This window comes from Coloeus monedula (genome assembly GCF_965178545.1).
Source record: "Coloeus monedula genome assembly, chromosome: 14".
In the NCBI taxonomy this organism is placed as follows: domain Eukaryota; kingdom Metazoa; phylum Chordata; class Aves; order Passeriformes; family Corvidae; genus Coloeus; species Coloeus monedula.
Genome location: NC_138794.1, coordinates 12,607,132 through 12,635,119, shown reverse-complemented (window position 1 = coordinate 12,635,119; position 27,988 = coordinate 12,607,132). Strand labels below are relative to the sequence as shown.

The 27,988-nt window shown below is 56.7% G+C and overlaps 1 protein-coding gene across 1 annotated transcript in view; it reads right to left on the bottom strand.

The window, feature by feature from the left end:
• Window positions 1–27,988, bottom strand: part of ADAMTS7 (ADAM metallopeptidase with thrombospondin type 1 motif 7) — a gene marked incomplete at both ends in the record, with an annotated part of 32,665 nt that overhangs the window by 573 nt on the left and 4,104 nt on the right. Inside the window, 20 exons of the mRNA XM_082290626.1 lie at window positions 6,228–6,387; window positions 6,541–6,687; window positions 7,109–7,282; window positions 8,015–8,167; window positions 8,706–10,448; window positions 12,815–13,028; window positions 13,433–13,559; window positions 15,025–15,166; window positions 16,366–16,610; window positions 16,933–17,053; window positions 17,468–17,601; window positions 17,817–17,986; window positions 19,372–19,517; window positions 20,103–20,195; window positions 20,333–20,477; window positions 23,946–24,089; window positions 24,715–24,864; window positions 25,889–26,013; window positions 26,611–26,694; window positions 27,722–27,918. Of these exons, the coding sequence (XP_082146752.1) occupies window positions 6,228–6,387; window positions 6,541–6,687; window positions 7,109–7,282; window positions 8,015–8,167; window positions 8,706–10,448; window positions 12,815–13,028; window positions 13,433–13,559; window positions 15,025–15,166; window positions 16,366–16,610; window positions 16,933–17,053; window positions 17,468–17,601; window positions 17,817–17,986; window positions 19,372–19,517; window positions 20,103–20,195; window positions 20,333–20,477; window positions 23,946–24,089; window positions 24,715–24,864; window positions 25,889–26,013; window positions 26,611–26,694; window positions 27,722–27,918 (4,614 nt within the window). The remainder of the gene's footprint in view (window positions 1–6,227; window positions 6,388–6,540; window positions 6,688–7,108; window positions 7,283–8,014; window positions 8,168–8,705; window positions 10,449–12,814; window positions 13,029–13,432; window positions 13,560–15,024; window positions 15,167–16,365; window positions 16,611–16,932; window positions 17,054–17,467; window positions 17,602–17,816; window positions 17,987–19,371; window positions 19,518–20,102; window positions 20,196–20,332; window positions 20,478–23,945; window positions 24,090–24,714; window positions 24,865–25,888; window positions 26,014–26,610; window positions 26,695–27,721; window positions 27,919–27,988) is intronic.

Genomic DNA, 27,988 nt, shown 5'->3' with positions numbered 1-27,988 from the left:
CCAGCAGAGTGGCAGAAAGGCCAGCATTCCTCTTCCTTTGAATTGTTTAGGTTATTTTGAGAACCTGCATCATCTGGTTCGCTTCCTGCAGGTGTCCTGCAGACCTCAAAACAACGCTGGTGCTGCTCTGAGGATGGACTTTGTTTTGGGAACGGCTGCTCCAGTGGCAGCCCCGGCTCTGCTGTGGGGGAGTGCCCGGGCAGCTGCAGCAGCGACCGTGCTGCCCACGGGCCACAGCCTGGCTGCCCCAGCTGAGTCACCCCCAGGCTGAGCAAACTGTTTGCAGGAACTGTTTCCTCTCTTCAAACCGTCTGGAAATCCCAGCTCCCACTCCAGGGCCAGGAGCAGCAGGTCAGGGGTTTTGGTTTCACAGCGAGCACTGCCCAGGGAGTGAGAGGGTGGGTGGGACATCCCACCTAAAACTGCCTCATACCTGCCACCCCACGGATCCCACGGGCTGCTGTGAGACATCATCCCATGGGTGATGTGGGACATGCATCCCAGGGAAGAGGCTGGGATGTGGCAAGGAGGGGAGAGCCCTCCCTGCACCATCAGCAGCCCCAGCTCCACAACCAGCCAGACCAGGCTCCACCAGGCCCTGCCTGGGCTCAGTCCAGCAGCAGACACCCACCACCAAATACACGCTGTTTCTATGAATACATAGTTGGTCTGTTTGAACTTCTGATTTCCTCCTTCTCTAATTTATCTCAGAGCAAGGCACGACTCCCTGAGCCTGCAGCTTCTCATCCAGTGGTATAACGCTTAAATTACACCAACTCAAAAAGGAGCCTAAGCTTAAAATCCGTGATTCTGTGATTCCAATTTTACCTCCTGTACAAGGAATTAAAATAAATGACAGCTTTTCTCTGGAAAAGGGCAGAGTTGATGCACTCTGGGGCCAACCCCCCCCCATTGCTTCTCCCTGGGCACCGTCCACCAGGACCATGCAGAGCAGGGGCAGAAATGGGGCAGGTAAATGGGCTTTTCTCTTTCTCAGGACACTTCTCTGCAGGGGAAACACCAGGACTGAGCCAGGGGAGCTCTCGCTGACCATTGCCCCTCGGCCTGTCCCCTCTGGGAACAAAGGCTGTGCCGAGGGAACGGCTGCTGCCCCGATTCCCACGGGATGAGCCGACCCGCGGCCGATGTGAAGGACGCGGCAGATGCAGAGCAGAGACTTCTCCCCCGGTTTGGGATTTCAGTCACAGCCCCCTCCCCCAGCCCAGCAGTGAGAAGGTCACTACACTGCTCTAAAATTTATTTTCTGTTTCAGCTGAGGTATTTCCTCCCTGCCTCCCGAGCTGCAGCTCTTTGTGCCTGGCCAGAGCATCCCTCTGTCCCAAAAAAGCCATTTATCACCAGCACTGCTGGATCCAACAGTGCTGACAGAGTGCGATTGAGGGGATCCTGGCTTCACAGCACCCCTCCAGGCTGGGGGCTCGCTCCAGCCCCTGTGTGCTGGGATTTTCCCTGCTGGGTGAGCAGAGCAGATAAGAAATCTCCGCACAGCCCGGTGAGGGCCAGGCCAGGAGTGCAGCACATCCCAGACCTGCTGTGAGAGCACTGGAGCCATCGGGAAAAGGGAAGTACTTGCTGGTGCTATGCTCCACTGGACTCTCAGGATAATATTCCCTGGGAGCATCCCTGTGGCTCCACAAGGCACCCCCTGAACCCCCAGGGCCCTGTTGCATCGGGACGTTGGAGCACAGGAATACAGGTATTCCTGTTTGTTGCAGGACAGGGATGGCTCAGCAGGGCTCCTAAAACACCTCAGGGTTGTTCCATGAGAGTGGGAATCAGCCTGGATGCCCATGAATGGGTGGGAATGTCCTGGGTACTGGTGGGGGATGCTCTGCCTGGGCAGACCCTGCCCAGCCCCTCGGTATTTTTAGCACTCACTGGGTTTATCGCAGCTTCCTAGAAAGTTATTTATGGATCACAACCAAGCTGCCTCCTGCCTTCCCTGGAAAGAGCTGTGAAGGCCAGGCTGCTGGAGGCTCACACTGAGAGGCTGCTTTCCAGGCTTGGAGTGACGGTTTAGCTCTTTCCTGATCCCCTTCCAGCGGGTCAGCACCCTGGGCCTGTCAGGAAATTCCTGTCCCTGCGCCATGCCCAGGCAGCAATGAGCCCACCCTGCCAGGGGTTACTGCTCTCTGAACACCTCCTTATTCACAAAGGTACGGGATTACTGTGGAAAACAGCTGGGATGGGCTTGGGGATGGGGGAGAAGAGCCACCACCCTTGGCTGGAGGCTCTGCTGACCTTACAGGAGACCCCAGCAGGACCCCAGGGGTCCAAAGCAAAATGACCTCATAGAATCATAAAACACCTGAATTGGAAGGGACCCACAGGGATCATTCAGTCCACCTCCTGGCCCTGCACAGGACACCCCCACAATCCCACCCTGTGCCTGAGAGCGTTTTCCAAGTGCTCCCTGAACTCGGTGAAGTCAATGGGAGTTGCTGAGGGGTTGAGTTCCCATCACTTTCCCAGATCCTGATGCAGTCTCAGGGTAGATGTGTGCAGGGTCAGGCTCAAGTCTGAAACTCTTGGCCGAGCTCATGATTCCTCCCTGGAATTTTGTCTTCGGCAAGGGAAGCTGTAATAAGCACTTAATTTGTCAGCTCTTCAGAGGGGGACCTACAGAACCCACCCAATTTCATTTAATCCTTTTACTGCTATTTCTTTCTGGTAACAATTTTTTTATATAATCCTCACACTTCATTTGGACACACGTTCCATAAGTCCATGCCAAATTTTAGGCTAAAGAAATAGCTTAAAGCAGGGCTTTAAAAATCCAGGCTAAGTCAGCACATTAGAGACTGAAAACCCCCACTTTTTTTTGGGCTGTTTTTTTAGGTCGGTGTGGAAGTTGCTTTAAATTTCATTTAAGCTTCTGCCAGCCAGACCTAAGCTTTTACTTTTATTCCTGGGAAAAATAAACTTCCTGGAACACGTTTTGTAAAAACAAGGAAAGGTTGAGCTTAGAGCTGAGCTAGCAAATCCAGGGAATTAGGCTGCTGACCTCTGGCCCTTGGGATGCTCTCAGAGCCAGGGCTGAATTTAACAAGTAAATTATCCCAGGGTCCTGCTCTGGGGCCGAGGTGCCTCCCTGTGGTCTCTGGTCAGCATGATGGGATGGATGGGATGGATGGGATGGACCCCCAGCTGCCAGCTTGGCCTGCACAGGCTGGCACTGACACAGCCACAGCTGGGAAAACTGGGAGAAAACCACAAACCCCCACAGTTTTCAGGTGTCAGTCCTGCTGCCGGCAACATCTTTCTCCTACATTTTATCAAAAGAGGGAGTCCTTTCCAGAGCATCCCTTTCCCACTGACTCCTGTTGTTAATTAGCAGTTAATTAATTGCTCTCCATGCCACACTCAGCAGCACCTCCTGGCCTCACCACTCAGATAGGGACTTACACGCTCAAATGACAGAGAAAATTAGGATTTGCTGCAATTATTTCCCCCATGGATCCCTTGTGGACAAACTCTGTGACTTGCAGAACCATGAACAATTTCACTTCCTTACTGAGAGCAAGCAGGAGCACCACATTTAATTGCCAATTAATCTTGTGGCAACTCGAGATCCAGCCAGCCCTGGATAATGAGCCGGCAAACGGGAGCAGTTGGAGAGTGATGGGTGTCTGGGATTGACCCAGTGTGAGCAGGGGCTTCATTCTTTGGCCCACCCCAGGCATTGCTGCTCCCACAGCCCCCCAGCACGATCCCCCGTGCTGGCTGCTCCTGGGACATGGGGCTGAGCTCCATCCCGCTGCTTTGTCCCACTCCCAGAGGAACTGCACTGCTTTATACACACTTGTCCTTGAGCCAGTGAAGTCTTTACCTCACCCCTCTGGAATTCCAAGCTGAGACACCTGTGGAACAGCCGTGTTTGCTGTTGGAGCCAAGAACTGGCCCCATCACCTGCCTGGGGCAAATTTGGGGAACTCAGAGACCTCCCTGGTATTGGATCTGGAGAAATGATTCCTTCCATGGCATGACCACAACGAGCACCTGCGGCTGCCCTGCTCTGTCCTGAGCAGGGATGTGTCACCACCACCAGGGTCTGCCCAAAAGCTGTGTCCAGCACAGCCCCCACCCTGCAGTGACCAGCTCCGTTCATCCCCTGCTTCCTCCTCCTGTACACAGCAATTCCCACTTTTCTGGTTTAAACCTCTCTGATCTGCTGGATAAACTGCAGCAGGTTCTTCCAGGCCCTCATGCAGGACCTGGGGCTCAGCTCCTTTCCAAGACGCCATAAACAATTCCCAGATAAATGTCCCTAGCCTTTGGAGCATCACATGGAGGCACTGGGGTGCCCACGGCTCTGAAGCTCCCAAGAGCTATCTGAGGACACACTCACAGCTGGCTGCAGCTGTAAAACAGCAGCCACATTCAAAAATAACCTCGGTGGAATCTTCAATTAATTTATAACCTGGCAACAGCTCAGGACTCTGGTTCTAATTAATCCCGACCTCCTTTAATTGAGGAGCCGATTGCTGTGAGATGTTTGTTTGTGCTTCATCTGTTTCATCTCTGCTCAAAATCCATCTGATAATGGCTTGAACATTTAAACCCTTCTGGGGTTATTGGCACTTTTGTGTCCAGTGAGGACATTGCCACTCACAGACCCAGCCCTGGCTCTGCTGGTACCAGAGCACCTGATGCCAGAGGAGGGAGAGGTTCCTTGTGCTCCTCACAGCAACATGGATCGCTCCAGCCTGAATCCATCTTGTGCAGTAAAGATCCCTTAAAGCACAGGAAAGGGCTGAGTTACATTTATGTCTTTCTGGGAGCCTTTGACTGTGCATTTACACATCTGGGATTTCCTGCCATGTGAAAGTTTTGTTCCCCTTCATGCTTTGGCTGGAAACGTTTGTATTTCCAAGAGGCGTTTCCTGCCCTGGGCTGCAGCCAGAGCATTTATGTCATTTTTGATCCAGGATTTTACCATTTATTTGTGTGCTTCCTACACATCTCAGTGGTTATTCTGGTCTGGCCTTGGCTCCACAGCTCTCATCACCAAGCCTGGCATGGAAATTTTCCCCTGACCAAAACAGCCGGAACCACACACTGTTTCTTGAGCAGGGCTGACTCATCATTTCCTAAATACTGGAGTGTCCCATGGCCCTGCAAATGCTCCAAAAAGGAGCAGATTAATGGCTAAAAACATCCTGATGGCCAACAGAGCCAGTGCCCAAATCCCAGTTAATCAAAGCTAACGTTCCTGCCCGCTCTGGAACAGGTGTTAGGAGGAACACCCTGGACACAGGATAATCACAAAGAGCTGGAAGGGTGACATAGGTGTCCCAGGCTGCAGAGGGCACCTGCATGGATGCAGCCATGGATCCGGCTCCTCTACTCCAGGCACCAGCTACTGCTGTCCCCCTGCCCACCCTGCTCCATCTCTCAGCCCTCCCTGTGTCCAGCAAACCTCCTGGAGGTCCAACAATACTATCTGGGCAGCCAAAGAGCTTTTCTTTTGCACAGACACATTAAAAAGATAAAGCTGATAAATGATTGACATGCTGCTATCAGTGACATCTAATCCCTTATGATATTGCTTTTCTGTAAATGCTGTTACCCTTGCAGCCCCCAGATTTCTGTCTCCCAGGGAACTGCCTGGTGCTTGGGATGTATCTGTGAGTGGAGGAGCCAGGAGAAGCCAAGTGAGTGCCCGTGGTGTGGCCAAGCACTGTGGCTGCAGCACGGCAGTTAAATGAAAAATGGGTTAAAACGGGGCTGGCTCCCTGGGGCACTTGCTCAGACACACCTGAAGATGCTGGAGAACTCCTCCTTTATTCCATTTTCTAATGCTGGGCCCAGCTTGTTTCACAGTTCTTGTGTTTTGGGACTTTACCACTAAACAGGTTCCTGAGAGCTCCATCACTGGCAATTCCCCTCTGCCCTCCTTTTCCTGAATGCCCCTTGCCCCTGAATGGGATCCCTTCACCCCACAGCCCAAGGGGTCCCTCGGGTGTCCCTGTGCTGGGTGACACTGCTGACTCCAACAAGCACATGCCAGCTCACATCCGTGCCAGCAAAACCCTGCTTGGCCCCTTGAGGGACAGATGCTCTGGACATTTACAGACGGTTATAACATTCCCACTTAATTATCAATTACCCAAGTCAGCCTTACACAATCCATGTATGAAACACTCGCTCTATCTCCCCACAGACTTCCCACATCATTTTTCAGACTGGTTTTGACTGCTGCTCACCCGGCTCGGAGCTGTCGCAGTCCTGGGGGTTGCACTTCTGGGTGCTCTCTGGCCAGGGCTCGTGGTCGCACAGGCTGCTGTCCTCCTCGGCCACCCCCGTCCTGGTGTCGATGCACTTGACCTGGCGCCGCTGGATGCCCCCTCCGCAGGGAGCCGAGCACTGCGGGAGCGGCACCCCGGGGTCAGGCTGGGGGACCCCTCCCCGTGTCCCGCAGAGCCCCCGGCGCCACCCCAGCGCCACCGCAGCGCTCGGGAGGGCTGGGATCCCCCCGTTCGCTGCAATTCCCCGTGGAGGGGAGCAGCCCCCGCTCACCTGCCCCCAGGACCCCACCACCCAGGTGGTGCAGGGCTGGGTGTTGCAGGGCCGGGTGCTGGTGGGCCGCAGCGTCTCCTCGCAGCGCCCCGGCTCCGGGCACGTCACCAGCCGCGCCTGCTCCCCGCCGCCACACGGCTCCGAGCACTGCGGGACACAGCGGGCAGCGCCGTCAGGGGCTGAGCGCTGCAGCCCCTCTGCCCTGGAGACAGCTGGGCGTCTTCGCCTGGAGAGGAGAAGGCTCCAGGGAGAGCTCAGAGCCCCTTCCAGGGCCTAAAGGGGCTCTGGGAGAGCTGGAGAGGGACTTGGGACAAGGGATGGAGGGACGGGATACAGGGAATGGGTTCCCGCTGCCAGAGGACAGGCGTAGATGGGATGCTGGGAAGGAATTGTTCCCTGTGAGGGGGTGAGGCCCTGGCACAGGGTGCCCAGAGAAGCCGTGGCTGCCCCTGGATCCCTGGAAGTGTCCAAGGCCAGGCTGGACGGGGCTTGGAGCACGCTGGGTTAGCGGAAGGTGTCCGTGCTCTGGCAGGGGATGGGACGAGCTGTGTCCCCGGCCAGCCCCTACCTCTCTCCAGGAGGACGTGTACCAGTCCAGACACGGCACGCTCTGGCACGGCAGCTGTGCCGGGGGCTGGGAGAGCACGGCCTGGCAGTGGAAGGGCCGCAGCAGCCGCTGGTCTCTGGTGTCAATGCAGTGAACATCCCGAACCTTTGTGCCCCTGCCGCAGCTCCTGGAGCACTGGGAAAGGACACAGCACCACGCTGGGGAAGGGCAGCGAGGGCCGGTGCAGGGGGAATCCCTGTGGGAATGGGAGGTGACCCCAGGGACAAGCTCTGCATTGGGATGGGTTGAGTTGACACTCAACCTCCTTTCCCCTCTTGCTCTACGCCAAGCTAGAGCAGTGTGCAGCTCATCTGTCACTATCACCCCTCTGAAACCAGGAGGTTTCCAGTTGTGACAAGCACAGTCTTTATGCCTTAAAGAATTGATGATCCCAAGGAACAGCAATGACCCAGAACAAGGAGGGCTGTTCCCCATCACCAAACCTACCAAATTCACCCAACCCAATTGCAAACATCCCCTGGCAGTGCAGAGTGGCCAGAACATTGTCCAGAGACTGACAAATCATAGAACCACAGAATGGTTTGGGAAGGACCTTAAAGACCACCTTGTTCCAAGCCCCTACCATGGGATGACACCCACTAGACCAGGCTGCCCAGTTCCACCCAACCTGGCCTTTCAAATCACTTTGTTTAGCTTTTGCAAATTCCTGACGTTTTTTACCAGCCCAAGAGCAGGAAAAATGAAAATACTGTGGGATGAGCAGTTTAAACTCTGTGGCAAGTGCAAACCTCCACCATCTGCCTCTGTGAGCCATGGGGCAAGAGCCCTCCCCAGGAGCAGGTGTGACCCCATACCCGCCTTGTCCCGTGCGTTTTGGGGATACTCCCTCCCGGCAGGTTCCCTTACCTTGCTCCAGTTGCCCACACGCCAGGCTGAGCAGGGTCTCAGGGAGCACCTCCGGGCAGGGACGGGCCTGTCGGCCGCGGCACAGCCACTGTCACTGCCGCTGCTGCAGCGCACGGGCCTCCACACCGCGCCCACGCCGCACGTGGCCGAGCACTGCAACACAGGGATCCTGCTGCTCTCCATCCCGACGCCCCTGACCCCCCAGCTCTGGCTCTGGCCAACGAGGGAGCCTGCTGACCCAGCAGAAAGGTCCCTGGGCACTCAGCTCCTGCCTCTTCCATGGGCACTGGGAGGGTGCTGGGTAAACTGGGGCTGTGGGATGATGTGGGGAGAGGACCTTTCCCCGCTAAGCAATCCCACATCAGGCAGCTTTCAGCCCAGGGAAGGAGGAGGAACATGCTCCTACATAGCCCATTCCAGTTGTTTCTTTCTAATCCTTCCTCTCCCTCCTTAGTGTTTGCTCCCAGGAGGATTCCCATGGCCACGGCTGCCCACAGCTCAGGGGAAAATAGGGCAGCACCCTGGGCCTGGAGGTGCCTTTCACTTTTGGTTACCAGTTGTCTCTTAACTAGCACCAATGACCCCAGCCACTGGCTGCTGCCAAGAGCAATGTCCCAGAGCCAGCCAGGACAGGGACAGGTCTCACATCCATACTGGCCATGTCATATTTTTAACAGGGCTCACCACGTACCTCACTCCAGTTCCCGACCTCCCAGCTGGGCTTGGCAGTGGCTGCTGCGGTGGTCGATGGTGGAAGCAGAGCCTCCTCCTCCTCCTCCAGCCTCTTCTCCCAGAGTGGGGGGGGCAAAGGGGTGGGCTGGGACAACTCGTGCCCCCCGTCACTGGAGGCAGATGTCCCTGGGGGTGCCCACGGTGAGGGTTCCTTTGGTGCAGTGATGCTGAGTGGGGTCCCATGGGAGGTCAGCTCGGTGTGGGGCAATGCTGGATCCGGGAGCTGGGACACCCCCTCTGTCCCCCATTCTAGGGGGGACTCTGCTCTGTGGGCAGGTGAGCCATGAGCTGGGGCTGTGGGCATGGCTGGGGCCAGGGCATCCTGCTGGGTGAGGCCACTGGAGGTGAGCTGGGTGGCTGGCCCGGGCATGGCAGGGGACAAGGACACTGGAGGGGCTGTTGTGGCCACTGAGGGGGTTGAGGAGGGGGCTGTGGGGCTGTGGAGCTCTAGCTGGTGCCCTCCCTGCCCCACGGGGGCCACATCAGCACCCACAGGAGGGGGACTCACAGCAGGATGGGGGCTGCCAGCACTCCCTGCCACCTCCCAGCCCGGGGCCTGTGGAGCGGGCAAGGAGAGATCTACTTTCTCCATCCCATGGGATTGCCCACCTGCCTGCGTGTCCAACATCCCCTCTGGCATTCCTGCCCACCCGTGCTGCCCTGTGGGCTGGGGAGCTGCACCATTAATGTCTCTGGTGATGGCCAGACCCATTTCCCTGGAGTCCTCATGGCTTCTCCCTGCAGACCCGGCCATGCCATATCCCTCTGTGCTCACAAGGCCATCACCGCCGCTGCCCACTGCTCCCGGCCCATGGGACACATCCACATCAGCACTGCCCCAGCCTGTGGGCACTGGATCAGCTGGGTGGGGATCCCAGGGAGCGAGGCCATGGACTGGGGCATCCTGCCCAGGGCTGGTCCTGGTGGGCACAGCTTGGTGGGGTTCATCCCAGGGCAGGTGGCCATGGCTTTTTGCAGAGTCGCGGCTCACGGAGCTCTGGGTGGGTGGGTGGTGCTCAGAGTGGGGCACAAGCACTGTATCCTCCCCCTCCTCACCCAAAAAGCCAGGGGTGGTGTGTCTGGGAGTGACTGATCCCACATCCTCAGGGACCACACTCAGGAGGTCATTTGTGGCTAAATCCCCAGGCTCTGTCTCTTGCTCATCCACAGGAGCAGAAGTGTTTTCCTCACTGGTGCCCTCGCTCTCTCCTCCCAGGTCGGTGGTGAGCAGGGCCTCAGTGGGCAGCTCCAGGGGCCCCTCCGTGTCATCAGTGCTCAGCTCTGGCTTTGGCTCCTCACCTTTGGTCTCCTTCTCCGTGAAGGGATAGTAAGACAGATCCTCATGGAAGTTGATAAAGTTATAATCGTAGTAAAAATCATCAACAAAGACATTTCCCTTCCTGGCTGAGAAGTCCTCCTCGGTGATGACATTGACATCATTGGACTCCGGGATGTTTGGGATTAAGGGGTTAAATTTAGCAATGTGGTTGCTGGGGATGTAATGGATTTCATTAAATATCTCCCTGCTGGAGGAGCCGCTGCCAGACCAGTCCGCATTGCCACCATCCCATTTCTTCTGGCACTGTGGCAAGGAGCAAACCCTTTCCGGGCTGGGTCTCTCCGCAGGGTCACACGCAGCCCCGGTGCTGTTGCTGCAGTGGACAGGGCGTCTCTGGGTCCCGTTTCCACAGGTCACGGAGCACTGGGAAGGGAAGAGAGAGGGACAGGTCTGCAGGGCCAGGCCAGGAGCGGTGTCCATGCCCTCACCGGTGCTCCCTCTGTGGCGGCTCCATTGTCCCCTGTGCCACAGTGCTTTGGGCACGGGGCTCCATGTCACTCCGCCTGCTCCCACCACCCTCCTGGGTCCCTGGACAGCTCCTGTGCCAGTCCCACTTGTGGGGTACTGGTCACACTGGTAAGCAGAGCATAACTGCCCAAATTGCCCTCTGGGGCTTCCCCTGTTGGAGACCATCACAGAGCAGGGCTGGTGCTGCACGGACTTTGCTCAGGGTGATCCTTGACCTGCACTCCAGCCAGAAGCAGTTTTCCCAGGAGATGGACTTTGGGAAGGGCAGGGGTAAGATGATCTAATAGGTCTTTCTTGTGACCTATTGCCATGAATTGCATCTCTTCTTGTAGAAGAGCATTCTTTGAAGCAGGGAATAACAACATGGGCGTTGTCCGAGTAGGGAAAAAGCAAAGGTCAGGAAGGAGCTTTGTTGGGGACACCCTGTCCCCCCATAATGGGCTCTTTGACATGGATCAGTACAAAAGAATCTGAGAAGCTGGAAAGGAGAACAGCAGCATTTTCTGCTGCTTTTGGGGCTTGGAGCAACCTGGACTTGTGAAAGGTGTCCCTGCCCATGGCAGGGGGGTGGAATGAGATGAGCTTTAAGGTCCCACCCCAGAGCGCTCCAGGATTCTCTGGCAACACCACGTGGCCACCACCAGGCATTTCCAGGAGCTGGAATCAAACACTACCACACACCAACACCTGTGAGAGGGCTGCAAGGAGCTGCTCCTCCCCCTGGGATGGCACTGCCAAACCAGGGAAAACAGAGGTCAACTCCCACAAAGCTGAAACTTCCCAGCAAAGGCCACCAGCTCCATCCAGGAGATAACTCTAGGTATCACAGCCCTTGCAGGGGGGAAGGAGGGAGGTTATTTACCAAGGCTGGGTTATCAGGAAAGCCCTTGGGACACAGATAAGGAATGAGGGCTGCTAGGAGCCTTGTGTGGGAACACACCAAGCTTTCCAGGAGGGTTCAGCCTTGGGCAGGAGGCATCAGGGCTGGCTGGCACGGCAGGATGTGCTCCTGCCAGGTCACAGCCATCCTGTTTGGGAACTAATGAACAACAAACCAGCCTTCTGATTGCTTTAGCTTCTTTGGAAAGTCCATACAGCTGGATGTACAGTGCTTCAGTGTCCTTCTAAGGCACTAAGTCCCAGTGTTTACACAGTTTGTTGGCCACCCAAGCCCCAGAGAGCCCCTCTGGCGTGGCAGTGCCGGGTGCTCCGGTGCTGGATGGGCACGTGTCCTGCCTGGGCTCTGCACGGACAAAGCTGCCTCACCCTGCTGGTACTGCTGACAGAAGGACCACGGTTCTGGGTTCCAAGCCCCTCCAATTCCCCTACTTGTAGTGGCGGTGGAAATGGAAAAGAAAGAGGGCTCTCCCGTTAAATTAAAGGACAGAAAAATTACAGAACCTCAAAATCCCAACCACATTTCTCTTGGGCTCACAAATCCATTGGTGCCAGCACCACAGAGGACGACTGTGAGGGCTGGGGCTGGCCCTGCCCAGCACTGACCCACCAACAAGCCATAATTTTCCTGTTAAACCATTGCATCCATCTTTCTCAGCCCTTAATTGTGGCTTTTGTGGGCCCCTAGAAAAATAATTGCAACTTGCTCTCATCTAGGCTTCAAATTCTCCGTTCACATTTGACTCCATTTGTTCCTTAGCAACAAGCTCTGTTCCCAGGCTCTCTCTTTTCTCTCCTGATATTTGTCTTCACTCTGAACACTTTTGGAACGGCTGCTTAAATTAGGAGTTATAATTTTCTGGTTGAAACCCTCAGCCTGTGGTTAAGCTGATTCACAGAAACACAAAAATAAATCAAGGTTACACAGAGTGTCACCATTAATCACCCCACTGAATGGTTTGGGTTGGAAAGGACCTTGAAGATCATCCACTTCTACTCCCTGCCATGGGCAGGGACACCTTCCACTCCACCAGGCTGTTCCAAGCCGTGTCTAGTTGAAAACCTCATTTCTGCCCTCCTTGTGCCAAGCCCAGAGTGTGACCCTCACCCTGTGTGAGGGAGCTGCAAAGCTCAGAGATGGGGCAGAGTTAAAATGCCCAACGCTCCTTCCTCACTCTGAGGCCTCTCCAAGCAATGGAATTCCTGTCCATGGGAGCTGCTGAGCCCACACAGACTCATCCATGGATCTTCTGTGACCAGGAGCACACTCATCGCTCTTGGGCAGGCTGGGGTGTCTGGGGGCACCTATTCCCAGCTCCCACCACTTTGCAAGACACTGGGACCTCCCCGACGCTCTCTCTCACCTCGGACCAGTTCCCCACAGCCCACTGGGAGGGACAGGGGACCTCTGGGTGACAGGGTGTGGTGGCATCTGGCTTGGCGAGGTGCTGGCAGTCTGCTGGCTGCAGGGCCCTCTGCTCGTCCAGCCCCACGCTCTGGATGCATAGCACCGTCCTCTTCATCAGCCCTGCCCGGCCGCACGTGGCCGAGCACTTCTGCCACTCCCCCACCCACCACCTGCAGAGAGGGAATTGGGAAAGGGGAAAGGGGAAAAGGGAAAGGGGAAGGAGAAAAGGGGAAAGGGAAAGATCTCAGCCAGAGCAAGTGGCCGCGCAGCAGGATCCATCCCATTGCTTGTCACGTGGGGCCATGGGGAAAGGAGGATCCCAGATGTGTCAGTCCAAGCTCTGGGAGCCCAGACAGAGGGTCAGGGATGGGACAGTCCCCGAGCTGTGCCAGGGTTATGTGCACAGAGGCAGAGGGGAGCATCCTGCCAGGATGGGAGCTCCTGTGAGGCTCAGCCTGCAGGTGGGCAATGCCCTGCAGCAGTCAGGCAATGCCAGGGATGCTGTCATGGATCAGCAAGGCCTGGGACCCATCCCCAGCGTGAGGGAGAGGGGAAGAGCAGGGTGGGGTCACACCTGGCCGGGCAGGGCTCCTCGCTGCAGGTGCGCTGCTGGTCATCGGGGCGGGTGAGCGCGTCGCAGAACCGCTCCTCCACCAGGCCCGCCAGCCTCTCCACGCAGTGCACGACCTGCCGCTGCACCCCTGCGGGCAGGATGGACACTGAGGGCACCCTGGGGGCACCGACAGGACACTGACAGCCCTGAGGGCACCGACAGGACACTGACAGCCCTGAGGGCGCTGACACCACACAGGCACCAGCTCGGCTTTGGAAACCGAACTGAACCACCCAGCACCCTCTGGCAGCAGGTGGCAGGAGGTTCTTGGTGAGCCTGGGCCACCAAAACAGGGGAAATAAAATGAAACCACCACTTGAATCTGCAAGTTGATTTGTGTTGAGGGTGTAACGCCCTCACAGAGCCCCATGGCACCGGTGCAGCTGGGGCAGGATGGCAGCTGGAAATGCTGCAGCCACAGAGCTGCACCGTCCTGGCACCACTGCCCAGAGTCACACCCAGCCACCGGAGACTGTGTGCACTGGGAGTTCTGGGGGCCGTGGGGAGCCAAGGGGCAGCACCCAGCTCTTTGGGCAGCCCTGCCCCAGCCCAGCCTAGGGATAAATCACTGGCCAAAGCCTCGTGTCCCCAGTCTGCTCACAGGGGTTTTTAAGGGTGACCTCACCACACTGTCTCGCTCCGGCTTCTGTCCCTGTTTCTGTAACATGTACTTGACCTGTGACATGGAGAGCTGTCACCACGAGCTCAGCTGAGACTGACAGAACCCTGCTGAAGCTGCTGAGCTGGGCTCTGGCTCAAGCACTTGGGAGCTTACAGGGCCCTGGGACTCACCAGAGGCTCAGTGTGAGCTCTCCCAAATCCACGTCTCAGCTCACGCCATCACTCAGTGCAGGAAGAGGGGCTCAGGCCTCCTCCAGCTGCTCACCCTCACCTGACTCCTGCCTGATTCACTCCTCTATTTCCCTTCTGTTCTGGAAGCCAAGCACTCAAATCATACAAAGGAAAGCTGGTTTTAAATGAAGCCCATGTCCTGGCACTCTGTGCTACCTAGAAAGCATGAGTGTCCTTGAATTCCCCTTTTTTCCAGTGCCAGCTGCTCTCGAGGAAGTACTTGTTGGTCCCAGCCTCCCCTGGCAGAGTTCCAGAAATGTCCCTCTGCACCAGCTGCCCCAAAAGCTGCCCTGGGGACCCTGGGATACCCAGCCAGCAGTGCAGTGGGGCATGACAGGGGGAAGCAAACATCCACACACACACACAGTGTGGGACCCCAGTGCTCTCTGTAAAACCCTGGATATTCTCCCCCCTGGAGAGGCCCAGCCAGGCAGGAGACCAGCCCTTCCACACTCCCTGATTTCTCTAAAGGTCTTTTGTCTCCATCCCCTGCCGGGTAACAGGACACCGAGCCGGGAGCAAAGCGCCGATAGAGCCCTGGGGTTCATAGTGAGTGCCACTGGGGCACCGGAGCCGTGACCTCAGCAGATGTCGCTTTTTTCTTCCCCTAAGACCTCGTGAAACCCAAGACCCAGGAATTTCTAAGGCTCCCCAGGGACGCTCCACTGCTCAGAGTGGGTGTCCCGTGGGGCTGCACTCACCTGTCCCACAGGTGGCCGTGCAGGTGGTCCAGGAGCCAAAGCGCCAGAGGAACTCAGGCTGCTCAATCTCGTTCTCGCTGTCAGCCGGGCGCTGGATCGTGTACTGGTACCTTACTCCAGGGTTGGTCTCCTGGAACAGCAGCTGGGGGACACAGGGGACAGTCAGGGGGTGGCCAGGCAGGGCAGTGGGGGGTGGCATTGCCCTGGGGGCTTCTCAGGAGAGAAGGACCCACCCAGCACGGCCAGAAGGACGTGACCCTGTGCCCAGCTCCACACCAGGGCTGGATGTGACTTGGAGTAACCCAGTCTGTGGAAGGTGTCCCTGCCCATGGGTGGAATTTCCTAAATTGTTTCCCACTCCAAACGGGCTCCGGCTGCTGCTGTGGTTGACACAAGTCCTGCTCAAAGCACCTCCCACACCCGCGCTCGCAAGGGCTGGGAGTTTATCCCTGTTTTTCTTAGCCTAAGCACTCCCTTTGTTACCAAAGCTTTGTTGTTCTTGGAGCTTTGGCGGGAGCCAGGGCGTCTTTCCAAAACCTCTCCATGAGTATCGAAACATTCTTGTCCGAAGGTTTTAATTAGGTTATGAATCCCAGAAAGTGATTTGTGGGTGCCGAGCACGCCAGTGTTCCCATTAACAGCAGCCCTTGGCAGCAGCGGGCCCAGGATCCCATTCATATCCCACCCTGAGCTGCTGCTGAAGGAAAGGCAGGAGATTTTGGCTGCTCAGGGTGTCTGAGCTCCGGGTGAACCCGTGCAAAGCCGGGGATGCTCCGGAGGGTGCATTGGGCTGGGCCGTCACTGCCGGGGCAGGGGAATCCTGGGGGTCCAGGGCAGCTCCGCGGCCATCACCACCTCTGCACCACACCTGGCACCACGAGGGATTTCAGCCTGGTGCAGCTGTGCTATCATCTGTGGGATGATTCCCACTGGTTTCTCCAGAGGAAGGCTTGGCCTCAGTCACAAGGATACTGACTCCCAACAGCTTTTGCATGAACTGGCAGCTCCCTCACTCCTGACTGTCCGGCCCAGCCAGAAGCACTGGGGGTTCTTTCCCTGCTCTTGATAAGATAGGGGAAAGGCCTCAGGAAACGGCTCTTTCTCTTCTCTCCCTCTCCTGTGTAAATATTTTGCAGAATGCTGCAAAGGGGATGAGGCTCAGCTGGAAGTGGTGTGAGCTGGAAACACTCCCTGGGCCAGCAGCACGTGCTTGGCTGCTCCAGCATTAGCTCCCAGAGAAACACACCTCGAGGAGGTGCTGAGCCCATCCCCTGGATGCAGCGAGGGGCCATGAGGGACCACGGCAGCTCAGCCCCACAAGGAAGGCAGGATCCATCGTACCTGGATCCACACAGGCTCCACGGTGGGCCCTGGGGAGGTGAGGTTCTCCCAGTTCCCTGTCCTCTTGTAGGTGAAGGTGGTCCCTGCCACCCTGTAGTCCCCGTTCCACTGGATGGTCCAGCCGCCGTTCAGGAAATACTTCTCTGGGTCCTCGCTCCGCAGCGCCAGGAAATTCCCGGCTTCTGCCACTTCTTCAATCTGGATCTCCCGGGCTCCCACGGGGATAATCCCGATGTCAACATAACCTGGGAATGGAACCAGGCGTTGGTCTTGGTGGAGTCATAGGTGTCTGAGATGATTTTTGTCCTTGAGTGGGTGCCAGTGTCCCCTGGGTGGGGGCTGTGTCCCCCAGCTGCCAGCATTGTGCCAATCCTTACACCTCTGTAAGGCACCAGTGGGCACCAAACCCTCCCTTGCCCTGAGCCCACCTGAGTTCCCTGCAGTCTTAGCCCCAAAAAATAGGCAAGTTGGAATTAAACTCCCCCTCCAAAGGAGGAGCAGCAGCAGCAGCCCAGCTGTGCTGGCCCAGGCACACGGTGTTCTGGGTGCAGCAGGAGGTGCCCTTACCCAGCCCCTCGCTGTCCTCGAAGGTCTTGTGGACTGTGTGGCAGGTGGAGCCATCCCCGTGGCAGACCCCACACCGATCCTCCACGGCGTGCGAGTCGATCTCGTAGTCACAGCCCACGTTCTGCAAGAGAGCCCCGTCAGCCCCACACCAGCATCTCCCACATCATTCATAGCACCAACTGCACCATCTCCAAAGGATTCATAGAATCATGGGATGGTTTGAGTTGGAAGGGACATCCAAGACAATCCAGTTCCAGCCCTCCTGCCATGGGCAGGAACACCTTGCCCTAGACCAGGCTGCTCCAAGCCCCATCCAGCCTGGCCTGGGTACTCTGTCTCCTTGAGGCCAGCACAGAGGCTGACACAGCCCATACCACACACCCCATGGGAATCAGGAACACCTCCCGAATGGGGAATGGCAAAAGGAGTGGGTTCAGCATGGGAGGGAGGGGACGCTGAGCACCCACAGGTGCGTCCTGCCCCCACCCGTGTTCTCCCAGGCCCGGGGTGTCCCTGTCTCCCCCCGAGGCCCCACCTTGCAGATGCCGTTGATGCAGACGTCGCGGCTGGCGTCGCTGTCGTAGCAGGGCGTCCCGTCCACCACCGCGTCCCGCAGCTTCTCCGCAAAGTACTCGTGCTCGGGCCGGCAGTGCAGCTCGCAGGGGTTAACTGGGGAACAGGCACAGCAGGCACAGACTCAACCCCAGCACCCGGGCCCATCTCCGAAAACACAAATCAACCCTGCAAGCCCAGCCGTAGTGTAAAACACAAAATACAGCACGAACAGGCTGCAAGGCAACGCTGGGACACAAACAGCCAACTCCAGCCGTTTGCGGGACCGCGTCCGAGCATTTCCAGGTTTGAGGTCTCTGCCCTCCACTCACTGTTGTTGGGCACCGGCGTCCACTTGTAGAGCTTCCCTTTGTAGAGCATGGGGTTGAAGTGGCTGCACTGGACCTGGCGGAAGGAGGGTTTGTCCGGGGGACAGCGCCTCACGTTGCAGATCCGGAACCGCTTCCGCTCCCCCAGGCAGTACCGGCCCCCGTACTTCGGCCTGTCCATGGCAGGGAAAAACAGGAGTCACAGAAGGGCTTGGAGTGAAAGAGATTTGAGAATCAGAGAATCCCAGAATGGTTTGGGTTGGAAGGGACCTTAAAACCAATCCTGTTCCACCCCCTGCCATGAGCAGGGACACCTTCCACAGACCAGGTTCCTCCAAGCCCTGTCCAGCCTGGTGCCCATCCTGCAGCTGCTCCGGAGAGCTGCTCCCCATCCCATCCAGGGTGTCCTCTTGACTCTGCTCCTCTACTGCCCCAGGGAATGGCAAAGCTGACACAGGACTTTTTAAAGCAAGAGAGACTTGAGACGCGTCAACAATTTTTTCTCAGATGCCAGCAGACCCTCACAACACGGCCACCATCTCCTGCCACGCTGCCTTTTCCTTTGGTCACACTACTCTCCATGGCCCACGTCCCAGTGACCTCATGAAAATTCCTTCTCCTGGGCACACTTTGCTGAAGAGAATGAAGCTAATGATTATTTTAGGGCTGTGTTTACATGCCCTGCCCTGAGCGAATGGCTGTGGAAGGGGGGGATGCCCAGCACACATTTTCTCACTTCATCCCAAGCACAAAGCTAAAGATTTACCTCCAGTGGCCAAAGCAAACAAATGCCTGGGAAATCCCCAGTGTTTGCTCTCCTGCCTGTCCACAGCTGTGTTTGGAACACTCCAAAACTCCATAAACCACGGCACCTCTGCCACAGTTTATGTCAAACACAAATCCAGGTCTTGATGCAGGACCGAGATGACAGAGCACTTCCCTCAAGAGCCCAACAGCACGTGCCAAAGTCACCCGAGGAAGAGGATGGGCACAACACGTGTCTGGGCACATCAGGAGCTCAGTCCTGTGGTTGCCAGAGCTCCCCACGCCATGTAAAAATTACTCCCCTGGAATATCACTACGAAGCCCTTTTCCTCCCCATCCCAGGGTGCTCTGACATCAGGGCAAGCCGGGGGTTTTGGCTGAATCCAGTGCAACAGTGATTTGGTGACCAAGGGGACATCTGGGGAGCAGATGGGTCAGCCCAGAAATCCTGGGATGGAGGTGGCAGCTCCTCCAGCAGTGCCCGGACACTTGCAGGCGGGAGCCAGCACTGGCTCATGGAATGCAGCAGGGTGATAAACTGCAGCAGGATTTTTCAAAACAACTCTGAATCAGGCTCTAAGAATGCCTGGTTTGCTGTTCTGTCACTAAAGGACACTGCATATGTTTTACATCTCTGAGTGTGGAGTCTCTGCCCTTTGTTCAAGTCACACTGCAACGCTCCCAGGGCAGGCGATGGAATAAGGTCCCTTCCAACCCAAACCATCCCAGGGTTCTGTGACTCCTGACTGGTGTCCTGGGGGTGTGGGCAGCCCCAGGGTGAGGGCTGGCTTACGTGGGGTGGCTGCAGTGCCTCTCAGCACTCTGCACTCCTGCACCACAGCTGCGGGAACAGGAGGCCCAGGAGCTCCAGGAGCTCCAGCCGCCGTCGATGGCCTCGGGCCGGTATCCCACGGGAACGCACTCGCCATTGAAGCACCACTGCGGGGGGACAGGCAGCAAGGGGAGAACACAAGGTTAAGGATGGGGAGCACTGAGGTGCAGCACACAGATTGTCCTGTGGAAATCCACGCTTCGCTTGCATGGAGGTGCCTGGGGTCAGTTGGGCTCTGCCAGAGCCTGGAGCTCCTCAAGCAATGGGAAACTCATAGATATTGGGCTGTTTGAGGATCTGAGGGAGACAACAAACCCAAACCTCCATGGAGACCCCTCAGCAAGGGGATTCACAGCTCAGTGTCAGCCCAGAGGGAAGAGCCAGAGGGGCTCAGAGGTGCCTCCCCAGCAGTGGGGAAGGTCCCAGGGATGACCATCCACCATGGCAACAGATGGAGAGCCTTGTGCTCTCCCACCACCGTCATTAACTGTGGGTTTCACCTTCCCAACTGATTCAAGCAATCCCAAGTGAGTCACTTTCCCCAGGACTTTTAAGCTTCCCTGAGGGCAGTGGGAGCAGTGGGTGTTTGGGCAGAGCAAGGATGAGCCCATCCCTGCACTGGACCCTGCACAGCTCCTGTGTGTGCAGGACCAAGGGTCCCCGAGGCCATGGAGGGGTGTCCCCCCCGTTACCTTGCTCTCCCCACACGCTGTGCCGTCCACAGCCGCATCCAGCTTGGAATGACACGTGTTCCCCACCGTGCACCACAGCGTGTTGCAGACGCTCTGTGGGAAGCAGAGGGACACGGTTCCTGCCGTGGATCCCGGCACAGATCCAACCCTCCGGCAGGGAGAGCACAGCCCCAGCAAATCCCCAGCCCAGAGCCCCTCAGAGCCCATTGCCCACCAGGGACCCCACTCACGTCCATGTCGTCGCAGAAGGTGGAGTAGGGGCCGTACTGCAGCCGGCACTGGTGGCCCACATCATACAGGACACCCGGGGGCACCAGGGGGAAGTCCAGCACCTCCTGGGCTGGGGGGTCATCCAGGCACAGCCCCCAGCCCCGGCTGGAAGAGACAGGTCACAGCAGTGTCACCCCAGGCATCCAACACCTCTGGCAGATGCCAGGGGGAACAGCAGCGATGAATGTCCCATGATGAGAGCAATCAGCATTTCCCACTGACACAACCCTGGCTCTGCCATCCCTGGAGCTGTTCTGGTGTGGATGGGCACCTCTGGGTATCTTTTAGGGTGGGAGCCCCCCAGAGGGATGCCCCCATGTCCCCCAGGGATAGCAGGACATGGGGAAGGCAAAGGGGCAAAGACAGAAGGGCAACAACCATAAACGTCTCGGTGGACCCACAACCTCCAGAAATGTCCCTGCAGATCCTGCTAACAGGAATAAAGGAGATTATCAGCAGCCAAACATGCTCATCCCCATACTGCCACCCCAGGAGTGCTCAAACCAGGCTGGACAGGATTTCTTTGGAGCAGAGGTGGGAGTGGAGAGGCCGAGGCGGGCGGTGCATCCCGCTGCTCCAACTGCTTTTGCTCAGATACTTCCCAAACACACACGGAATTGTCACCAGTGTTGATTTAAACAAACTTGTTTCCAGCAAGGCCAAGCCTCTGGCAAGGCTGCCGTGGTGGATCAGATTACTCGGGTTTGTTGTGATTGGGAACAGCTCTGAATTAACTTGAAATGAGATTCCTTTTTAACCCAAACCAGCAGCACGGAACCAAGGGCTGGAAGCAGGAGAGCTCCTGCTTTGGGGTGCTGGCAGTGCCTGGGGTGATGCCCAGCAGAACCAGCACCCCCTCCTCCCTTTCCCAACCCACCCACCAAATTCCACACTGGACACCTGCAAACAGCTTCCTTGGCTGGAGACATCCCCTTAAACTCCCATGTATATCCTTACTGCAATATACTTATATTTCCCTATGGGGAAAAAGCAGGAAATGGGTTGCTTTCAGCAGCCCAGGGGCTTGAAAGTCTCCATTTGCAAACTCCCAACAGCAGGAGCATCCTGCTGCTCCCAGCCCAGTGGGAAGAGAAGGATCGCTGTGGGTGATGTGGGGCTGAGCTGGGATGGATGGAGCACGGACTGGGCAGCTGGACACAGGGTCCTGGTGCAGCCTGCGTCAGGCACACAGGGGGGTCACTGCATGGCACCTCTGCACATATTTCCATAAAGTAACAATCCTGGAATGGTTTGGGTTGGAAGGAGCCTTAAAGCTCATCCCATTCTTTACACTTGGAAAGTTTTCTCTAAAAATGGAAGGAATGGTATCCTTACTGGAAAAAGTCCAGGCTCCAGCACTTCATCCTGGATGAGCCCCAGGTGTGACACTTGTGCTGCTCTGGACCCTTCACCCTCTGCCTGTTTGCATCCTGGCACAGGGGCCCCACAGGTCCTCCACAAACTGCCCCGAGCCTCCTGTTCCTCTGACCTGCTTGGGGTACTCCCTGCACTGCCCAGCTTATGGAGGGGTCTCTGTCCCGTTTGGGGGTGACTGGGATCTGCCTCAGCCTTCCAGCTTTTCCAGAATCTATTTCTTTGTTAAATATTTTACAGTCATTCTCCCGGTCTGTTCCATTGGCCAAAACACATCTCCAAGCAGGGAAAAATTGGCCTGAGTTTCCCTCTGGCTTTCAGGGATCTGCAGTAAATCCCAGTCCACAGGGAAAGACGCAGGGGCCTGCACTGCTCTGCCTGTTCCAGCCCGTTTCTTAACGAGCTGGAGGATGGAGTGGATGGAACAATGATTAAATCCCCATCTGTGAGCAGGCTGAGAGGATCTCCAGATACATTTGAGAGCAGGATTAAAATTCCAAGAGCTCCCAGAGAACTGGAGGAAGGGTCCAAAAAAGCCAGGACAGAATTCAGCAAAAACAAAGGCAAGGCTTGGAGCTTGGAAGAATCAGCTGCACAACACGGAGCTGGTGGAATGGGCAGAGGAGTGGCATGGGCAGGGAAAGGGCAGCAGGCCCCAGGCCCTGGGAAGAGGAGGGTGATGGAAGAAGAGCTTTAGCACTGGAAAGAGGCTGAAAATCTGGTTGTCTGATGTACAGCAAAGACTGAAGGGTCCCCCCACCGCAGGAGCATCACCAGCCACCCTGTGCCAGCATCCTACACTGCTCTGAGCAAGGGGACACCTTCCCTGGGGACACTGCTGCCACAGCAGGGACGGGATCTCTCCCAGTGCCCCCGCATGTCCAGGCAGACCCTGACCCTGCAACCCCAGCTGCAGCCAGTGCTGACCCACAGGGCTGGGGCCGTGCTGCTGCCGGGAATCACTTTCAGATGCTCAAACATTCGGCAGTGCTTGTAAAATAATAATAATCTTGTGTAAAATAATAATCACCATCATCTGAGAGTGTGGTTTTTCCAAACGTGAGGTCTGTTCCAAGCACATCCAGCAAACCCAGGTCAGCAGGGTCCCGTTTTCTGGCTCCCTCCTTCCCATTCTCCTGCCAACATCTCATTATAACACGCTCATGTCTGTGCTGGCCCTGGCCTCCCCCTGGCCCAGGGGTGTCACAGCCGGTGACAGAAGCCTGCCGGGCCCTGCGCCGCTCCCAAGGAAGAGCTGCTCCTTCTGGGGGAGCAAAGAGAGCAAAACCCCACCAGAGGAGCTTCCAGCTGCTCTGTCTCCCCCATCACAGCTCGCAGCAGCTCAGGGTCATCACAAGCAGGAAATTCTTCATCCCAAAGTGAAGGTTAAAAGCAGAGGGCCAGGGGTGCTGCGGATGCGGGAAAGCTCCATTCCTCTGAATGCCATAAATCAGCAGTAATTCCCCCTGCACGGGGCCAAGCCCACATGTCCCAGGCTGGGATTTGGGAGGGGGAGCCTAGCCCTGGCAGCCTCCAGGCCACGGAATGCCGGCCCCTGGCCCAGCTCTCCCCTCGCTGCTCCTCACTGTTTTCAAACCTTCCCGTAGCAAGGGAGGAAAATGTTCCTCCAGTGCAAGCCACTGGCTGACAAACCAAACTCCAGGCTGTGCTCCTCGGAACTTCCTAACAACAGGCTGAAAAATCAGCCATGGGTGCTAAAAATAAACAAAGGCAGGGAAGAATTTGGCTGGGTCTGGTTTGCCCATGTCAGGCAGAGAGAATCGAAGAGATTCTGCAGAACCTGCAGAGAGCATCAGGGAAAACACTCCGGTTTTATCCCTGCAACCACAGGCCGTGGGCCTGCCCCAAACACTCCTGACCCCCCTTCACAGCACAGAGTGAGGCAACCCAGGGAGGATCCACAGAATCATGGAATGGTTTGGTGGGAAGGGATCTTAAAGCCCATCTCATCCCACCCCCTGCCATGGGCAGGGACACTTTTCACTATCCCAGGCTGCTCCAAGCCCCATCCAACCTGGCCTTGGACACTCCCAGGTATGCAGGGGCAGCCACAGCTGCTCTGGGCAAGAGACCCCCAACACTCTTAGAGAGACGATCTCAGAGTTAAGAGCATCCCCCCGTGCCCTGGCCCTGACCCCCCAGGCCCCACAGTGAGGAAGAAGAGGAGGAAGCACTCACTCGAGGAAGCGTGTGATGTACTCGCGGCTGCAGCGGGACCAGGTGAGTGGGGACGTGTCATACAGGAGCTGTGGAGACATGATGAAAGGTCTTTTCCCAACTGGCTCACAGTCATTGCTGCTTCCATCATGCTGAATCCCAAAACTGTGTAAGAGCACAGCCCACGGAGGGGAGGTGAGCCACAACCACCACAGCCACCACAACCACCGCTCCCGGCACAGCGCGACACCGGGCACGGCCCCGGCCCCGCTCCCGGCACAGGAGCAGGGATCTGCCCTGGGGGACATGCTACTGACAGCCCTGAACTTTGTCCTGTGCTTTTATCTCAGCTTTCCCACTGAAAACTCAGGAATACTCAACAACATCATAGTGGTGGGTGTTTTTCCACACACAGATGTCTGTCTATTGGGAACTGCAATGTTCAAGTGGCCTTGTCAAAATTCAACTGAAACTGGGACAAGCAAAATTCTCTCGCTGATACTACAGACAAATCCTACTTTAAAATTTCTCAATAGGCAACCCCTGCTCCAAAACCTTCCCAAACCACCACAGGACAATACACAAGTGCAATTTCTCCAGGCTGCCTTGGATTACGTGGCTCTCATTAAACCTGCGACAACCCAGAACTTAACTCTGGAATGAAGTCCCCAAGGAGCAAGGCAGGGTTTGCACCAGCGAGGAACCACTTGGGAACCGTCTCCCAACTTCCCCCTGTGCTTTCTCCAGCCCCACAGCGCATGCACAGGAAGAGAAGGAGGAAGAGGGTTACCTGTGTCCGAGCTCGTGGGCCACGGTGAAGGCGAGGGGCAGCCCCGTGTCCTCGTTGATGTTGCAGCTCCGGTGGGGTTGGCACATCCCGGCCACGTGGGACAGCCCCAGGGTCTCACAGGGCCTGTTCATGGCAGCACAGATGTCCTTCCTTGGCCGAGGGGACGAGGACACACAGACAGACAGACAGACACAGAGCAGAGAGGGCGTTGGAGGCGGCAGGACCCGGCACGCAGACAGCGGCCAAACAGGAGTGAGAATGGAGACATCCAACATCCTTCCACAGGGAAAACGTTTATGACCTTTCCTTTCCCCTTTCCTCTCCCACTATCCCCAGCTCATTATTAAGCCTGATTAATGGGAGCTGCTGGCCAGTCTGGCTACGTTTATTCCTTCGTATAAATAAAGCTGATGCTGGGGATAATCAAGCAATGCTCTGGGGAAACATCCCAGAGGTGCTGTGGTTTTCCAGGGCAGCTCCAGCCACCCAGGAAGAACAGTTCCATCAAAGTACAAGGCCTGAAGTGCCTCATTTCTGCTACAAAGCAACTTCCCAGAGAAGACAAAGCTGTTCTGGGTTGTGAATCATCACCCAAACCACCACAACAGCAAACTCACGGCAGCCTGAAAGCCTCAAACCAGGCTTTGACTGCAAGGTACACAAACTTGGCCAGAGGCAGGAATTCCTGCCAGCTCTGTGGGAGGTCAGGGGCTTCCCAGAGGCTCCTCTGCCAAGCCCAGCCTCCGAGGGAAAAAGGAGAATTAATCCCTGTGTACAACTACTGGGAGGATCCAGCCGTTCTGGGGCTTGGCAACAGGGCCACGGTGAAAACCTGCTTTGGAAACCTCAACTGGGAGCTGTGTCCACGTTTAAACCTGAGATTTGAGACCAGTTCATAGAATCACAGACTCATGGAATGGTTTGGGTTGGAAGAAATCCTAAAGATCATCTAATTCCAACCCCCCTACACCTTCCACGGCAGTTCCAGCCATCAGGACCCAAATATCTCCAGATTTCACATTACAGATCTTACATGCATGTGTCCAGGCAGGGAAAGTGAGATTTCAACAGCTCCCACGGAGATGTTCCCCTGCCTGCCCCCACCTGCAGCCAGGTGTGTTTTTAGCTGCCAGAGCAGCTCCTACAGCACTAAACCAGCGCGTGGGCTCCTCACCTGGTGAGCAGGACGGCGACGTCGTGGTGCAGGGGATGGGAGTCTCCCTTCACATTGATGCTCTTCTGCCACTTGCAGAAGCTTTTCAAGGTGTTGTCTGCGTGGTGGGAGATCTTCAGGTCCTCCTGCCAACATAAAGGGAAATCTGCCGGAGCTGTTTGGATTTTGGGATGGGGAGGGGAGAGGTCTGATTCCAGATACATGAGAGCAAAATTGGGAGTGACTGCCATCCAGATGGAATAGCTCCATGTTTATAGCTTGTAGGCTGGGTGGGAAGACAGCCCTTTTCCTGCTTTCTTTTCATCTGTGATTCAACCAAAACATTAAATCATCCAGTAACAGGGGTTAAGAACCACTGCAGAAAAACACCCTGTGCTGGCTGAGGGTGAAGGACACAGCTGTGGAGCCCCTGAGCGGCCTCAGGCCCCCCAGAGCCACCACAGCAGCTGGGACATGACCATGCAGTGACCCAGAGCCCTCTGCCACCTCACTGACACTGTGTTATCATAAACCACCCCAGAAACCAGACTCTGCAGCTCCTCTGCCCACACTGCCCCTGGCTCTACCAGCCAGGACATGGAAGCAAATGTGGTCACCTGGATTTCTCTCACACACGCTCAGCCAGGCCATGAGGACAGCCCAGGAGGGAGCCTGGTTTTCCAGACCAGCTCCCAGCCCATCCCAGCCTGGCTGCCAGGGCTCAGTCCCCGTTGTGCCCTCACCTCCTCGTGCTCCAGCAGGATGAGCCGCACTATGGCGATGTTGATGGGGTTCCCGATGCTGGCGTGGTGGAACAGCCCCGCCACCTGCAGTGGGACAGCCATGGGAACAGAGCTGGGAGCACAGAGCAGCCTGGGACACTGCTGCTGGCACCTCCAGCTGCGGGAACAGCAGCTCCAGGGGAAGCTGCTGCAGGCTGTTGACAACATCTCGGGAATTCCCCACATGGGAGACAAGAACAGACACGGGCCTAGAGTGAGGCCTGCCATGAAATCCATTTACACTCGATACGATCTGTGTAGACACTGGAACTCAGTCAGAAACGCCTGGGGAACCCCTCTGCTCTCACTCCTAACGGATGTGTTTAACATCTCAAAGGAATTCAGTGCTCTCTGGGTGCCTTCACCACCCCCCAGAAATCCAGGGATGTTACCTGAGGTCCTCTGCCCAATCTCACCTTTCCTGGCATCAACCAAAGCTCTCCTCTGGAATGCAGAGGTGCAACCTCGGCAGCAGCAGAGGGACAGACTGAGCCACCTCCCCCAGACTTATCTGCTTGTTTCATGGTGCCAGCAAAGCCCCCCCAGATTCCCAGTGGAGACCACCACAACCTGGCTCTCCTTCCTTCAGCTGTCCTCTCTGGCACCTCCCTGGGAGGCCATGTCCCCCGTCCCCAGGAGGGAAGGACAAGGGAACTGCCCTCAAGCCCCAGAGGAAGGTGAAATGGCCTTGGCTGAGCTGTTCCTGCCTGCAGGGAGGTTTTGGCATCAAGTTTGCTGCCACCTGCCCATCCCCTGTGGGGTTGGGGCACTGGGCACAGCAGCAATGGCGAGGGCAGGGTGGGAACAACCTGCTGGTGGGGTTTTGCCAAGGTTCCACCAGGGATCACTCCTGGCAAGCCCTGGGGTCTTTGATGCAGGGAGACTGTGGCTGTCCCATCCCTCGAATGGGATGGGGCAGGGGATGGACAGGGCTTGCAGCCACCTGGTCCGTGGGAGGTGACGCTTCCCACGTCAGGGGTGCACCTGGATGAGCTTTGAGTCTCTCCCCACCCAAAGCATTCCACGGTTCCGTGGCTCCCTGCATCCCAGCCCCGCAGGGCCCAGCACTCACCATGTTCATGACGGTCAGCACGTACTTCTCGATGTTGTCACTGCCGTGGAACTCCACCATCTTGGTGTCTGCCACCACCAGCGTCTCCACCCACTTCTCCCTGCTGATGGAGCGCTGCTTGATCCTTCTCCTCCTGTGCTGCTTCTGCTCCCACCTTTCCCTACGCCTCTCAGACCTCTCCAGGCTTTCCTGAGATTCTGAGGGATTTAAGGGGAAAAAAGGACTTTTTTCCTTGATAAAATGCTTGCAACTTTGATAAAATATCTT